At 41.3% G+C, this 13,688-nt stretch overlaps 3 protein-coding genes across 5 annotated transcripts in view; 1 reads left to right on the plus strand and 2 right to left on the minus strand.

Annotated features, from left to right (window-relative positions):
- Positions 1-2,484, minus strand: part of LOC138746158 (uncharacterized) — a 41,946-nt gene extending 39,462 nt beyond the window's left edge. For both annotated transcript variants that reach the window (XM_069904079.1, XM_069904078.1), the window contains exons 1-2: positions 1,478-2,484; positions 1,435-1,445 (exon numbers count right to left, since the gene is read on the minus strand). In XM_069904079.1, the coding sequence (XP_069760180.1) occupies positions 1,435-1,445; positions 1,478-2,469 (1,003 nt within the window). In that variant the 5' untranslated portion in view covers positions 2,470-2,484. The remainder of the gene's footprint in view (positions 1-1,434; positions 1,446-1,477) is intronic.
- On the plus strand, positions 1-5,176 carry lrrc10 (leucine rich repeat containing 10). The gene has a single exon (XM_069904093.1). The coding sequence runs from the start codon at positions 561-563 to the stop codon at positions 1,401-1,403; it is 843 nt and encodes a 280-aa protein (XP_069760194.1). The 5' UTR covers positions 1-560; the 3' UTR covers positions 1,404-5,176.
- The window catches only part of cct2 (chaperonin containing TCP1, subunit 2 (beta)), a 25,552-nt gene continuing 16,631 nt past the window's right edge, over positions 4,768-13,688 (minus strand). For both annotated transcript variants that reach the window (XM_069904091.1, XM_069904092.1), the window contains exons 7-16: positions 11,393-11,595; positions 10,553-10,653; positions 10,316-10,443; positions 10,102-10,205; positions 9,393-9,512; positions 8,851-8,979; positions 6,675-6,778; positions 5,502-5,601; positions 5,256-5,397; positions 4,768-5,029 (exon numbers count right to left, since the gene is read on the minus strand). In XM_069904091.1, the coding sequence (XP_069760192.1) occupies positions 4,999-5,029; positions 5,256-5,397; positions 5,502-5,601; positions 6,675-6,778; positions 8,851-8,979; positions 9,393-9,512; positions 10,102-10,205; positions 10,316-10,443; positions 10,553-10,653; positions 11,393-11,595 (1,162 nt within the window). In that variant the 3' untranslated portion in view covers positions 4,768-4,998. The remainder of the gene's footprint in view (positions 5,030-5,255; positions 5,398-5,501; positions 5,602-6,674; positions 6,779-8,850; positions 8,980-9,392; positions 9,513-10,101; positions 10,206-10,315; positions 10,444-10,552; positions 10,654-11,392; positions 11,596-13,688) is intronic.

Here is a 13,688-nt window from a genome sequence, read left to right on the forward strand (position 1 = left end):
TGGGCGGAGGGTGGAAAATAAATACCTGGACGGCAGCCAAGGAAGCATTACAAGATTACAAGTCAGGGATTTTTAAAAAATGACGAGAAGCAGAGCTGGGCTGAATTCCTCCTCGGTCTCTGCCAGACATGAAGGTTCCCACACACAGAATCGCCCGCATTAGCCCGTTAAACAGAGGTTGTATGGGGTGGGGGAGAACCTCCACTGCGATATTTCTTACTTTGTGAGCACATTGAACTTCAGTCTCGCCCAGCAGATCGTGTGCGACAGACTCGGCTGCTACTTCTCGACAATGCCAGGAGTAAGTTGCTATTTTTGAGTGGGCCAAATATCTTTCACAAGGGCGGCACTGAGATAAGGGAGGCGATGGCATTGCACGCTGGATGCTCAGGAACGATGCCTGACTTCTCCCCCGGTCCTCCTCCTCCCTGAGAGGGGCGCCTTGGGGGCAACACTTGGATCCTCGGCGGACGTCCCGAAGCCCAGCGGGGAGTCGCGTCCGCACTTTGCGCGCACCACCAGGCAGGGTCGTTTCCAGCCCCCCGACCCCAACCGCCGGAATGGGAAACGCTCTCAAGTCGGTGGTGGCTTTCTTCCCGTCCAGCTGGTGCCAGCGCTACCTGCTCGGGGATGGGGTGGACGAGCTGCCGCCGGATAAGACGATGGACCTGAGTGGGAAGCACCTGAGGACATTTCCCCTGCAGGTCTGCGCTTTCACCGAACTTGTCAAACTGTACCTGAGCAACAACAATCTGCGGAGCCTTCCTCCCGAGCTTCACCTGCTCGGCTGCCTGCAGGTTTTAGCCTTGGATTTCAATCGCTTCAAGGAGCTGCCCCAGGCGGTGTGCCGCCTCCGCCAGCTCTCCGCGCTGTACCTGGGCAACAATGACCTGAGCGACCTGCCGGCCGAGCTGAGCTCGCTGACCGAGCTGAAAACGCTGTGGATGGAGGGCAACTGTTTCGAGCAGATCCCCAGGGTGGTCTCGGAACTGAAGCACCTGAGGGTCCTGCACGCAGGCTGCAACCAACTGACCGAACTGCCCAGGGAGCTGTGGCGCCTGGGCGAACTGCAAAACATCTGGCTGGCGGGCAACTCGTTCAGCGAGTTCCCCAAGGTCCTCCTGCAGATCGACAGCCTGGAGATCATCGACGTGGACCGGAACTCGATCAGGACCTTCCCCAGCTTGGAGCGCATGAAGCACCTGAAGCTGGTGATCTACGACCGCAATCCCTGCAAGAGCGGGCCCAGGGTGGGCGAGGAGGTGCGGAGGGTGGGGAAGTGGGCCGATTATCGCCCTGAAGCGGCCGCCGGCTTGCAGGAGGAAGCGAGGGAAGAGCTGGAAGGAAACGAGGACGTCGAGACCACCGGGGTCAGTGAGGATCCTGCCTCGGTGCGAGAGTGAAACCCACATGCGGCGCCCACCGACATCCCACCTGCTTTTAAACCAGCGGAGCTCCCGTCCAGTCCGAGGCCGATCCAGCGGCGCTCCTGATGACCCCTCGGGCTGAGCTCCCGTCCAGTCCGAGGCCGATCCAGCGGCGCTCCTGATGACCCCTCGGGCTGAGCTCCCGTCCAGTCCGAGGCCGATCCAGCGGCGCTCCTGATGACCCCTCGGGCTGAGCTCCCGTCCAGTCCGAGGCCGATCCAGCGGGGCTCCTGATGACCCCTCGGGCTGAGCTCCCGTCCAGTCCGAGGCCGATCCAGCGGCGCTCCTGATGACCCCTCGGGCTGAGCTCCCGTCCAGTCCGAGGCCGATCCAGCGGCGCTCCTGATGACCCCTCGGGCTGAGCTCCCGTCCAGTCCGAGGCCGATCCAGCGGGGCTCCTGATGACCCCTCGGGCTGAGCTCCCGTCCAGTCCGAGGCCGATCCAGCGGGGCTCCTGATGACCCCTCGGGCTGAGCTCCCGTCCAGTCCGAGGCCGATCCAGCGGGGCTCCTGATGACCCCTCGGGCTGAGCTCCCGTCCAGTCCGAGGCCGATCCAGCGGGGCTCCTGATGACCCCTCGGGCTGAGCTCCCGTCCAGTCCGAGGCCGATCCAGCGGGGCTCCTGATGACCCCTCGGGCTGAGCTCCCGTCCAGTCCGAGGCCGATCCAGCGGCGCTCCTGATGACCCCTCGGGCTGAGCTCCCGTCCAGTCCGAGGCCGATCCAGCGGCGCTCCTGATGACCCCTCGGGCTGAGCTCCCGTCCAGTCCGAGGCCGATCCAGCGGCGCTCCTGATGACCCCTCGGGCTGAGCTCCCGTCCAGTCCGAGGCCGATCCAGCGGGGCTCCTGATGACCCCTCGGGCTGAGCTCCCGTCCAGTCCGAGGCCGATCCAGCGGCGCTCCTGATGACCCCTCGGGCTGAGCTCCCGTCCATGTCACTGAAGTGGCTCTGCATCATTTTAATCAAAGGAGGAATGTTGATGGGGCTAAAGTATTTCCTGTGGAGTTCGGACCCAAGGGCGAAAGTTCGGTCTTTTGACATTGTTCTGCAGGCGACTGCATGAGGGTAGTGTTTTATTCCATTATCTAAGTGGACGTAAAAGCGCAGTGCGGTATTGAGACACACAGCTCAAGCTGCACCCAGAAACCGACAGCCCCGGTTCGTTTCGGCTGCCACCCGGAACGGACGGGGACTTGGATGAAATGCAGAGTCCAATTCCAGGCCCACGGCGAAGGGGACAGGCGTCTTGTTAGAACGATCAGGACCAGCAAGTCGTTTTCTTCATCCCACTGGCAGAACCGGACGTCAAATACGATTCCAATGAGACCCAGTCCGTCCCCCACCCCGCGGGAAACGCAAACTTTAAATCCGTACACGGATAACTGGAACTCCACGTGGATGCAAATTTTTCCACAATTTAGAAAACAAGTTCAAAACTTTTTTAATGAGTAATGCTGGGGGGGATTGAATTTAAAACTTTCTCCTCGCCGCACTAATTAAGATAAAACGGTCTCTTCGAGATGTTTGGGAGTTGAGACAGTAAGATTTCGCTCACTAATGCTTGAACTATTACTCATTGTGACTAACCAATTTCTTAGAAACAGTTTGGAACGCAGAACCAGGACATCGGTGGGAAGTGCCCTTGCTTTCTCCAGTATGGTGGGGCTCAAGTTGCGCCGTGCTTTCCCCAGTCCTCAGTGGGCAAATGCACGTCTATTCTCTGCAACCCCTTCCCACGCAACAGCCAGAGATTACTGTACAATTTTACATGATGGGAACCAGCAGTGAACCGTCCTATACTAGGTTGTGGAGAAGCTGCCTGAGAGGCCACTTGGCGTGGTGAAGTTTCCACTTATTTGTCATATTGTATCTAGTCCAGCAAGAAGGGGTCGACTGCACATGATTATCTACCATTCTTTCAGATGTGCAGTGACTTATCAAACGTCACACGTCAAGCTACATTCTGATCAGTATCAACAATTTCAAATGAAAACACTTCCCAACAAGGTCAAGATAAAACAGAATAATGGAAATACATTGCAGGTAGATCTCCTTCCAATTTGGAAAGAATGCTTAAATTAAGATTCTGGACTTCAGGTTTTAGTCCATCAAGTGCATAATTTCCCCATTTAGAAACAGTGCTAAACTAACTTATAAATTTGAACGGTGTACAAATCTAAAATCTAATGCACCATAGTGTTCACTTTTTTTAAAGACCATTTTCTTTTTATTTTTCCTAACAATTTTTGGGGAATTTCAAACAGAAAAGCTTTTAATTTGAACATTAAACAAAGAATCCATAAGAACTATTGAGTTCAAACAGGCCAAACTTTTTTTAAACCTTATCTTTCCAAATTGTAAGATGGTAGTATCACAAGGGTGCATATTAAATATCTATTGGTTGTAACTGCCTGTGTTCTATTTATACCAGCTTCTAGATCTGAACACAAATTCCTGAAAGTTTTTAATTGGTTGGTTGCTCCAAACCAAAATTCTTGGCAGTCTACAGATTAGCCCCTAACTGTGGCTGATCAAGTTTTAACACAAGACAGTATTCATAATGCAGCATTGTCAACATAGAAAAGTAATTTCCCCCAGATACCACATTAAAGGTTACCTTTCAGCTTATGTTCAAATTACATTTAATACAATATTTGCTTGCTTCATCTCCTGACTGGGGGGAAAAAAGTCTCCAATTTCCAAAATGAAACAAATTAATCTGAAATGTACACTGCATCATTTAATGCACATATTTTAACAAATTATAGCAGGATGAACAAAGTTGAGTCAAAGAGAGGAGCAGGAATATAGATAAACTAAGACAATGAAAATTTAAAAAATTGGATAGCTTTTCAAATTTGGTTTTGAAGTATACAACAATAAAAATCAAATCAGGAAATATCTGGTTGGAGTACCTGATGTTCATTTTCAGTACACATTTTATTTCGTGCTCTATTTTAGAGGAAAGGTAAATCACTAAGTTGAATGTAGTTTTAAAAAAATGAATTTACAAAGCAGATTGATAATCATCTGCACAAAAATCACTAGAATGGTTTTAAGATTTAAAAAAAATTACAATTTTTGAGATGATCCCACATTCATTGTATAATTTCAGCTTATCTTTTCATTGATCTAGAAACCATTCTCCACAAGGTATATCCAACACGTTAACGAATAGAAATAAGGTGCAATTAAACAAAAATCTCTTTTGTTTATGTTTGCATTTTAGTGGTTTCCTATTTGAACTCTTGGCTTTAAGTATTGATGTAAATTTTAATGTTTCTTTCCTGAAGATTCTATACTTCATCAATTGCAAAAATAAACAGAAAAAATAAGAACTTGTGCTGATGAACTTTTAATACCACATGCCATGAATACAGTTTTTGACCAGATCTTGAAGCCTCAGATACAATTATTCCACACGAAGGAAAAATCTATGAAACTGAGGTTCAGACTCCTTACTTTTGTGAACTACAATTTTATAAATAGAGAACAACTTCTTTCATTGGTCATGCCTCAAGTTCACTCTTGGCAAAAGCTCCAAATATTCCTGATGCTGATATTCATGGTTTAGCAAGGGTGATGATCGGGAACACGTTTTCTGAAAGAGAGAAAACCTACATTACTTCTAAAATAACTATAAATTTAATTTAAAAATGGATGAAAATAGAACCAACAAACATTTTTGTATGACTGATGCTTTTCATGAGTACACACTTTTAAAACATTGGCATTTGAGGGATGGCACACAAATACCAAATACCCTTTTTTAATCATTCTTAATGTTTCTATTTAATAATTATTGGTCAATATTTATATAACTTTACCTTGGTGCTGCCTTAATAATGTCATCTACTCGAAGGATCATTTCAGCTGCCTCTGATGCACTCAGTAGGACTTGCCGCTTCACTTGGAAGCTCTCAGTTATACCCATGGCTGCCATGTCTCCAATGGTGCTGTTGGTCATATCTAACAAAAAAAAATTGCAACTTTTACGTAATCACTTTAAACAGTGCCTCACTGTTTAGCATATTGTTGCAACCAAATTAAAAATTTATTATCACGTATCTTACCTAATCCGTATGTGGTTTTCCCTTCAGTATGTGCTGCTCGTAATTGAGCCACTAATTCCGCACTGTCATACCCCGCATTATCAGCAATGATAGTAGGCAACTGGATTGAAACAAAGAGCACAACGCTCCATATAAATACAGCAGTATTTAAGTGCTTGGACTTGAAAACAACTAGTGCAACACAGAAAATGTCCACTAAATAGATTTTCCACATAATTTACTCGATTGAACAACATGGTAGCCGGTCCATGGGATAGATCTATGTGGTTATTCAAGCACAGCCAGACTCCATATTCAAATCAAGAATAAAGTAAAATTCAGATCATCAAGCAATTGTTCAGAAATCCTGGTGCTCCAATATCTGACTCACTCACTCACTCGTCCAGAATACAAGCCAAGCATGCAACTGGAGCAAGCTTGGAACCTGGAATATCAGGGATCACAAAAGTTTAAAACTGGAGAGAACTCGTATATTTTCCTCTCTCTTTAAATGTCTGGGCATTAATATGGGTAACATCCAATCGTCCAGCATGATCAAAATTAAAACGGTACTGCATTGTCAGAGTTTCACTATTCAGCTAAACTACTAGAGTAAAAGTGAACTTGGAACTAGCAAATAAAAAAAGTGATATAATTAATGGACCAAAGTTATATTTTTATATATACATTTCCTAGAATATATTTGAAATTTGTTGGTATTGCATTACCCATAAATGATCATGGCGTCATATAGAGTGTATAATGCACATATGCTTGTGCTTTATAGTAACCATTCAGAAGGATGGGGAATGATTAAATATATGGATAGAAGGATGGTTATGTTGTTTCAACTGCCATAATACATTACTGGCAACATCTAACCATATCAATTAGACAGATCCTGGATTGTTAGTATGTTAGTTGCAATAACTCACTGCAAGCAAAATTTTGCATTAATAGTTTTAGTAAAGACCAACATTAATTATAACAGCTTAAAATCAAACAGAAACAGTCAAAATTACACAAATGGTGCATACAAAATTAGTTGCCTGCTATTAATTAAATAGCTAAACACATGTAAGTACTTTTAACAATCAAACCAGTGAGCTATTTCCATAGGGTGTTGGGGAGAAATGGAAAAGTAGGGCAGAGCCGAAAGGTGAATAGATAATACTCTACAGTTCTGAAGCTTACCATTGTTAGCGCTTTAGCAAATGATTCCATTGCAACAGCTTCTTTACCTGGCGTCCTAACAGCAAGTTCAAAAACAGCCTGCGCCATTAACATTTCAGAGCAGCCTAAAGGAAAATACAATTTCAAAAGATTTTATTTGTATAACAAAAAATCTGCAATATTTTAGTAAATTATTTGCATGGGAGAAAGACAACAATAATCAACCAGCATTATGGACATATGTTTTGGCAGTTGATGCATTTCAATTAAATTCAGCTGAATGAAATTTCTGCATTTAATTTCAGGTCATGAAATTACTTCTACCTTTGACCATCCTAAAATGGTTAAGATGGGCCACTGTCTACTTACTAAGGTTATGGTTGGTGGGGACAAGCTGCTTCAATTTTTAGGAGTGGATAAGACATTGAGCATAAGAATTTATGATTGCATACAACACTTTGTCAGGTTACAGGGACGGGAAAGAGAATGAAAATAAGATGTTTTTTTTTTCGAAGTACACAAAGATCTACACGTTCTTGTGAATTAATTGCAAAGAGTTAGTAGACAGGTGCAGCCAGTAGTTAGGAAGGCAAATAGCATTTTTTTTGTTGGAAGTTGGAATTTATAAGTAGGGAAGTATAGTTATAAATATGCATGGCTTGACAAGCTGACTACCTGTAAAGCAAACTTACACACTGTATTTTGGTACAAGTGACAATAATCGTGAACTTGAATTGTACAGGATTACAACAAAAAAAACAAAACCAGAATACCATGTACATTTTTGGCCCCTTTTTTGTTCTCTCACTAGACTAATTCCTACATTGGAAATGTCCTGTCATGAGCCTAGGAGTTTATAAGAATGAAGGAAGATATAATTATAACAAAAAATCCTTGGGTACCATGTAGGGTAGATGTGGAGATGCTTCCATTACTGGACAAAACTCATGCGAGGTGACTCAGTTACAAGATTTGGGGCTGGTCATTTACAATTGAGGCACACAGAAATTCTTGTAACCAGTGTGTCAAGGTGTGGGATTCTCTAACTCAGAGATCTGTGATGGCTTGATCACTGGGAACATTTCAAAAGGTAGTATATAAACTTTGAAAGATCAGGGAATGAAGGGCTTTGGGGAAAGCATCACAGAATAGAAAGGAGACAAGGCCTGAAGCAGATTAGCCACAATCACATTGAATGGGGTGGGGGAGAGTGATGACAACATGTTTCTGTTTTCACATATTCTAAATCACAAGAATTAAACAGGTACAAAATACTAGGACATGAGATTGGTTGCAGAAATCGGTTTGTTCAATATACAGGGTTTGAGGGATAACAGACTCAGATAATCTTGAGTGAAAGCCAACAGCAGATGTTATCAAAATCAAATTTAATGTGGTCTAAGGATATGGGTTCAAAGGATCAGCTCAGGATAAATAAAATTCAAGCATGAATTATCTGATTCAGTTTGAGATTATGATTTAGGACAGATAGTGAGGAAGGGAGGTTTATTCAACTTCACTAAAGTCTGTATGCCAAACAACCATTCTAGTACAGTTATAAGATGACTTTCATGTCTGACACTTATCAAACGAAGAGCAGCATAAAGATAAAGATACCAAGGATTAATGCTTTGAGGACTCCCAAAATAACAGTACTGAACAAAGATATCAGCTGTTGAAGCATGCAATATAAACCACCCAACATTTAAATAGAACACTTTTAAACGAAGAACACAAAGTATTCAGCAATATTATTTTTGTCAATTCTGCATTAATTCAAACAGAAACTGTGGTTTCAACAACCCATCCATCTTGCTCAGGGAAAATTACCTACTTTACATGATCTAAGTGGGACCAGCTACAAAGTTTTAATTATATATTCTCTACATACAAAATATGCAAAACAGACAGACTACTATATATAAAAATATTAAACATTTCACAAATATTCTGGCCATATTTCAAAGATTAAATAGCGCATCTCTAGCTCACACAAAAAAAGCAGGTACAATTTTGGGAATCTTGAACTCCAAGCAACATTCCAACATAACCAAAAATCCCTAATTAATATTTCTATAAAGGACAAAAATGTAAAATTCTAATTAAATTCATAAAAAAACTCCACTATATTGTGGGCAATACAATCTCTTCACTCAACACCTTAAAATTGTTATTTAAAAAAAAAGAAAATACTTACCTCCACCATAAACAGTTCTAGTCTCTTTTACTGTCTGTGCAAGGACACAGAGGGCATCATGCAAAGATCGCTCAGCTTCATCTAGAATCTGTTGAGTGGCTCCTCGAAGGACAATGGTACATGCCTCACCTGCAGTATGTATAAAATTAGATAGATAATCCCAAGTTTGAGTTCCAAAGCAATTCAAGTTTTTATTCTGCAAAACTTCACAAGAATCTTATTTATTTTAAATTTAGACATTCAGCACAGTATCAGGCCATTTCAGCCCACAAGCCCGAACTGCCCAGTTACACCCAATTAACCTATAATGCTCGGTATGTTTCAAACAGTGGGAGGAAACCGGAGCCTCCAGAGGTTGGGGAGAACGAACAAGCTCCCTACATACAGTGCCAGATATGAACCCGGGTCACTGGCACTGTAATCTTTGTACAACCGCGATGCTAATTGTGCCATTCCAAAACATTACATTTTCTCTTGAGCTATCAAAGGGCTAAATTAACACAAGCAAAAAGGACTGAATTAGCACAACCAAAATTGCTTACCTAGTTCCACTCCAGAAAAGTGGAGCAGCTTGTCTTCACCAATCATGACTTCTTCAATAACTTTACAGTGGCCCAGCTTAACCATTTCAGGATGGTCAAAGGTGGAAGCAATTTCACCACCTGAAATTGGACAAAGTTTATTAAGCTGTAGATTGAATTTCATATTTCATGTTTCAAAACTCTATATTCTTATTGTATTTAGAATTGTTAACTTCAAGTAATCTCAAATAGCCCCAATTTTCCAGGTGTTCAGCTATGGCATTGAAGCAATGACATTAAAAAGACAATGGGCTCTACTCAGTGCCCCTAAAGAGCAGATCAACCGTTGATTTAAAAAGCAGACAAGAGATCACATTTCTAATAACAGTACTGAAAATTAAAGATATTGACAAAACAAAAACTTCTATTATTTATGATCCAAAGCACAAAGCTTAAATAGTTTCTTTTGCCATTAATATAAAGTTCTCATCAAAACATTGCTTGATGATTGGCTGCTAGTGAAGACTAACAACCTAATGGACAGCAACTTCTGGAATTTGGTGCTTAATCATACATGTCCAGAAAACAGGAGTTGCTATTTTACACTGGAATGTGTTGAGATTGGACAGGATCACCATATTTTGGAGGAACTAATCTTTTGGAATAAACGGATTTGATGCTTCCTCCATCCCAAGCCAGAGAAAATGTATGTAACAATTCTGGGACTTACCAGTTACAAGTGCAAGTCTTTCAATTCCAGAAAAGTCTGCATGCTCGATAGCCATAACACCTGCAGCCCCAAACAACTGCTCAGGGTAATTATAAATGAGCTGCCTGAAACATAAACATTAATTATGTCCATATACATGGATATTTCAATTGATGCTCTTGAACAAAAAAAAATTCAGATCTATTTAATGGGTTTTATTCCAAAATAAAATTACCTATTGATAAAACAATTAATCCCATGCTTCAGGATTTGATCCACCTTTTCTTTCATTTTTTCCTTTTCAGCCAGTTCAATCTCTGCAACTTTTGCTGTAGAATCTACTCTTACACGAGAACCAAATATCTGTAAAAAGAGGCATTGTGGTAAGGGTAATTTTAGAAATATGGAAACTGGTTGTGACTGCCAGAAACAGTTTCACAAGATCATAGAAAATGAATTAGTTTTCAAGCACCTTAATTTTGTCTGTATCCATTCCAGTGTTTGCTATCAAAATTTTTGCATTTTCGATTCTCTTTGGTTGGTTAACACCAATTTTCTTATCCAACAGAAAACCTGCAAATAGGTTTAAAGTGAAAGATTTAAAGAATAAAGCATTTATCAAGAATTCAATACAGAATTTTCATAATTTACTCTTAGAACATTGCTGTAATATTCTTAAAACACAATCGCTAAATAGCAGAAAACTGATTAAGTAAGCAAATTGAAAACAATGGCATTAAAAAAATAACTGATAAATAAGGAAACAATAATTTCGTCATTTTATTACTTAGGAATACATGTTCTATCACAAAATCAATCTTTGCAAATAGCACATTATTTAAGAGAAAACTTTTTTTTAAAAAACCCATTATGTTCATGAACTATAAACAGCAAATTAAAAAGGCTTGGAGAGGTTACATCATTAAGGCTGAGAGGGATGTTGGAGGATATACGATCTTGGAGAAAGTGAAGGTTTACTAAATTCATGTCATTTGAAAGGGCTAGACAAAGCAAGCAACTTGAGCAGATTTTAATGGAATGTAGAACAAAGGTGATCTCAGTGATACAAAAATCTTAAGAGCATCAATACAGATACTGAGGGACTATTTGGCAGGAGGGTCCAGTAATGGTTGGGGCAGAAGGAAAGATGTATATAAACTTGAAAGACATGTAACCAAAGATGAAAATTTTCTAAAGTGAACTTCAACCAGACTTTTGCAGAGAAAGGCATTTTACATATTATGTACCAGTCTGGATTTAGAGCGAGTCCAAAATCTGAACCCAAGTTTGTTGCATTCTTTAATATTTTTACCTTCATCTAAGTAGGAATCAATTAAGCTTCCTCCAAGTTTCTTGATTACATGAACTGCTTCAAGGTTACCAGAACCTTTCAGTCTGACCACAGCTTCGACTGCTAAACGAGCAAAGTGATTTTTGTGATGTGTTAGCAGCTTGGATGAAAGTGTAGTTCTGGCAATATTCATTAGGTCTTGATAGAACTTGGCATCATCATCTCTGTTGACAGAAGATTCAGTTATTATTAACTTTTAGAATTGCAAATTATGTACATATTTAGATATGATCAGTTTTTTTAAACTTTGAAACTATAACTACCGTAAGCTGAGTTGTGAAACCCAAAAAATCTCTCTAAAAAAAAAAGGGGGTCGACTTGTATGCCAGGTATACTTTTGCTACCTTAAATTCGGCTCAAAATTCAATCCATGCCGATCCGGCATGTAAAAATCAATTCGGTGAAGAAGTCAAACCGTGAAAAACAAAAAAACTTGACTGTGACAGATTTTCATTGAAAACAACAATTAGAGGGGGGCGTGGCAAGATGGCGTAAGGATCAGACGTGCCTTCCAGTCTTCTCTTGACTCTATCTTATTGTTTTGTCTAGAAATGCCCGTTAAAATTCTTTAAAAGTTTAGATAATTTCAGAGCTGTTAATTTAACTTACGATGGTACAATTGGTGGAAAAGAGCAAAAAAAACGACAACGGATCATCAAAAAAACTACATTTTCCAAAAGTTCAAGTTTTGGAGCTTACCTACAGGAAAGACACTGGGACTCAGCGTGAAATGGATCCCAGGAGAGAGGTACAGTGTTCGGATGCAGAGCTCTATGTTACATCGGTAGAGCCCCCTAAAGAGGGCGCCAAACAGCCTTTAGAACAAAGATTTACTCAGGTTCGCACATGCGCAGTAGCATCTGACGGCAATGTTATGAATGAACCGCTTGTAGTATCATCAGCTGAAGTATTACCAGCTGAAACACCGGCTGGGGAAAGGCATTTGTCAACTGTAATGGTGGCGCTGCAAACTGCACCTCTTGAGATAGAAGAACCTATACAACTTGATGTACTGGGAGAACTTAATACATTATTGACTGGGGAAAACCCCGGCCAGCGTCCTCCAGTCACTGCTGGAGAGGCTGTGGCTGGGGTTCCACACGCAGTCACACTACAAGGAAGTCAACAAGAATGAAGGAAGGAACAGAAGATCCTTTGGTTATGCAGAAGAAGCAGGAATTTGTTGAGCCAGAATCTCTTGAAAAGATTCTTGTGAATCTTGAATCTAAATTATCTTATACAATGCAGGGATTATCCAAGATTATGACTGAACTTGGTACTAGGTTTAATACTCTGGTGAAAATACATTCTCAACAGATGGCTGAGTTTGGAGCTTTTAAGCTTGAAGTGAGAGATAAATTTAATTCGTGTGAAGAAGATATAGACGAAATACGGGATCAAGTTCTTGATGTGACCAAAATGGTTGAAGACTTACAAACTCAAAATAAAAATGTGGTGAAAAAGATTGATTATTTGGAAAACCAATCCAGACGGAACAATATAAAGATTATTGGTTTGCCGGAAGGTATGGAGGGACCAGACCCAAGAAAATTTTTTACTGAATGGATTCCCCAGGTGCTGGGTCAAGAACATTTCCCGGAAGGTATAATACTGGAAAGTGCTCACAGAGCCTTGCGTAGAAGACCTATTTCAGGTCAAAGTCCAAGACCTGTTTTGGTTCGTTGCTTGAATTATTATGACAGAGAAATAATTTTATGAGTGGCTATTAGAAATGCACAACAGAGAAAATCACCCTTGATGATTCAAAATAATCGAGTTTTCTTCTATGCGGATTTGAGTCAAGAAGTTATGTTCCAACGACGGGAATTCAATCCTGCTAAAGAGTTGTTGTGGAAGAAAGGTTACAAGGCAACCTTTAGATATCCAGCTGTTTTGAAGGTTTTTCAAGATGGTTGCCAACCAAAGTTCTTTGATTCTCCAAAGGAAGCTATAGCATTTGCTCAAGAGCTGCCAATTACTCAGTTTCAACAGAGACATAGTCTGCCGCGATTTCTAAGGAGACAAGAGATGGAAGAAAAGAGCCGTGCTCCAAGAAGGAATGGTTGTAATGGTGACTCGGCAGTTGGAGCTGATTAAAAGAAGAGTTGTCCTTTTTTTTCCTAATTTTTGTTTTTAAAAAAAGGGATATTAAATAATGATGATGTTAGTTTAAGATGAAGTGAGAGTTGGGGGAGAGAACTGGATAGGCACTATTTCCTGAAAGTCATCTGCTACGTGTGAGTTATCTCACACCCAT

Source organism: Narcine bancroftii, chromosome 11 (assembly GCF_036971445.1).
Source record: "Narcine bancroftii isolate sNarBan1 chromosome 11, sNarBan1.hap1, whole genome shotgun sequence".
NCBI lineage: Eukaryota > Metazoa > Chordata > Chondrichthyes > Torpediniformes > Narcinidae > Narcine > Narcine bancroftii.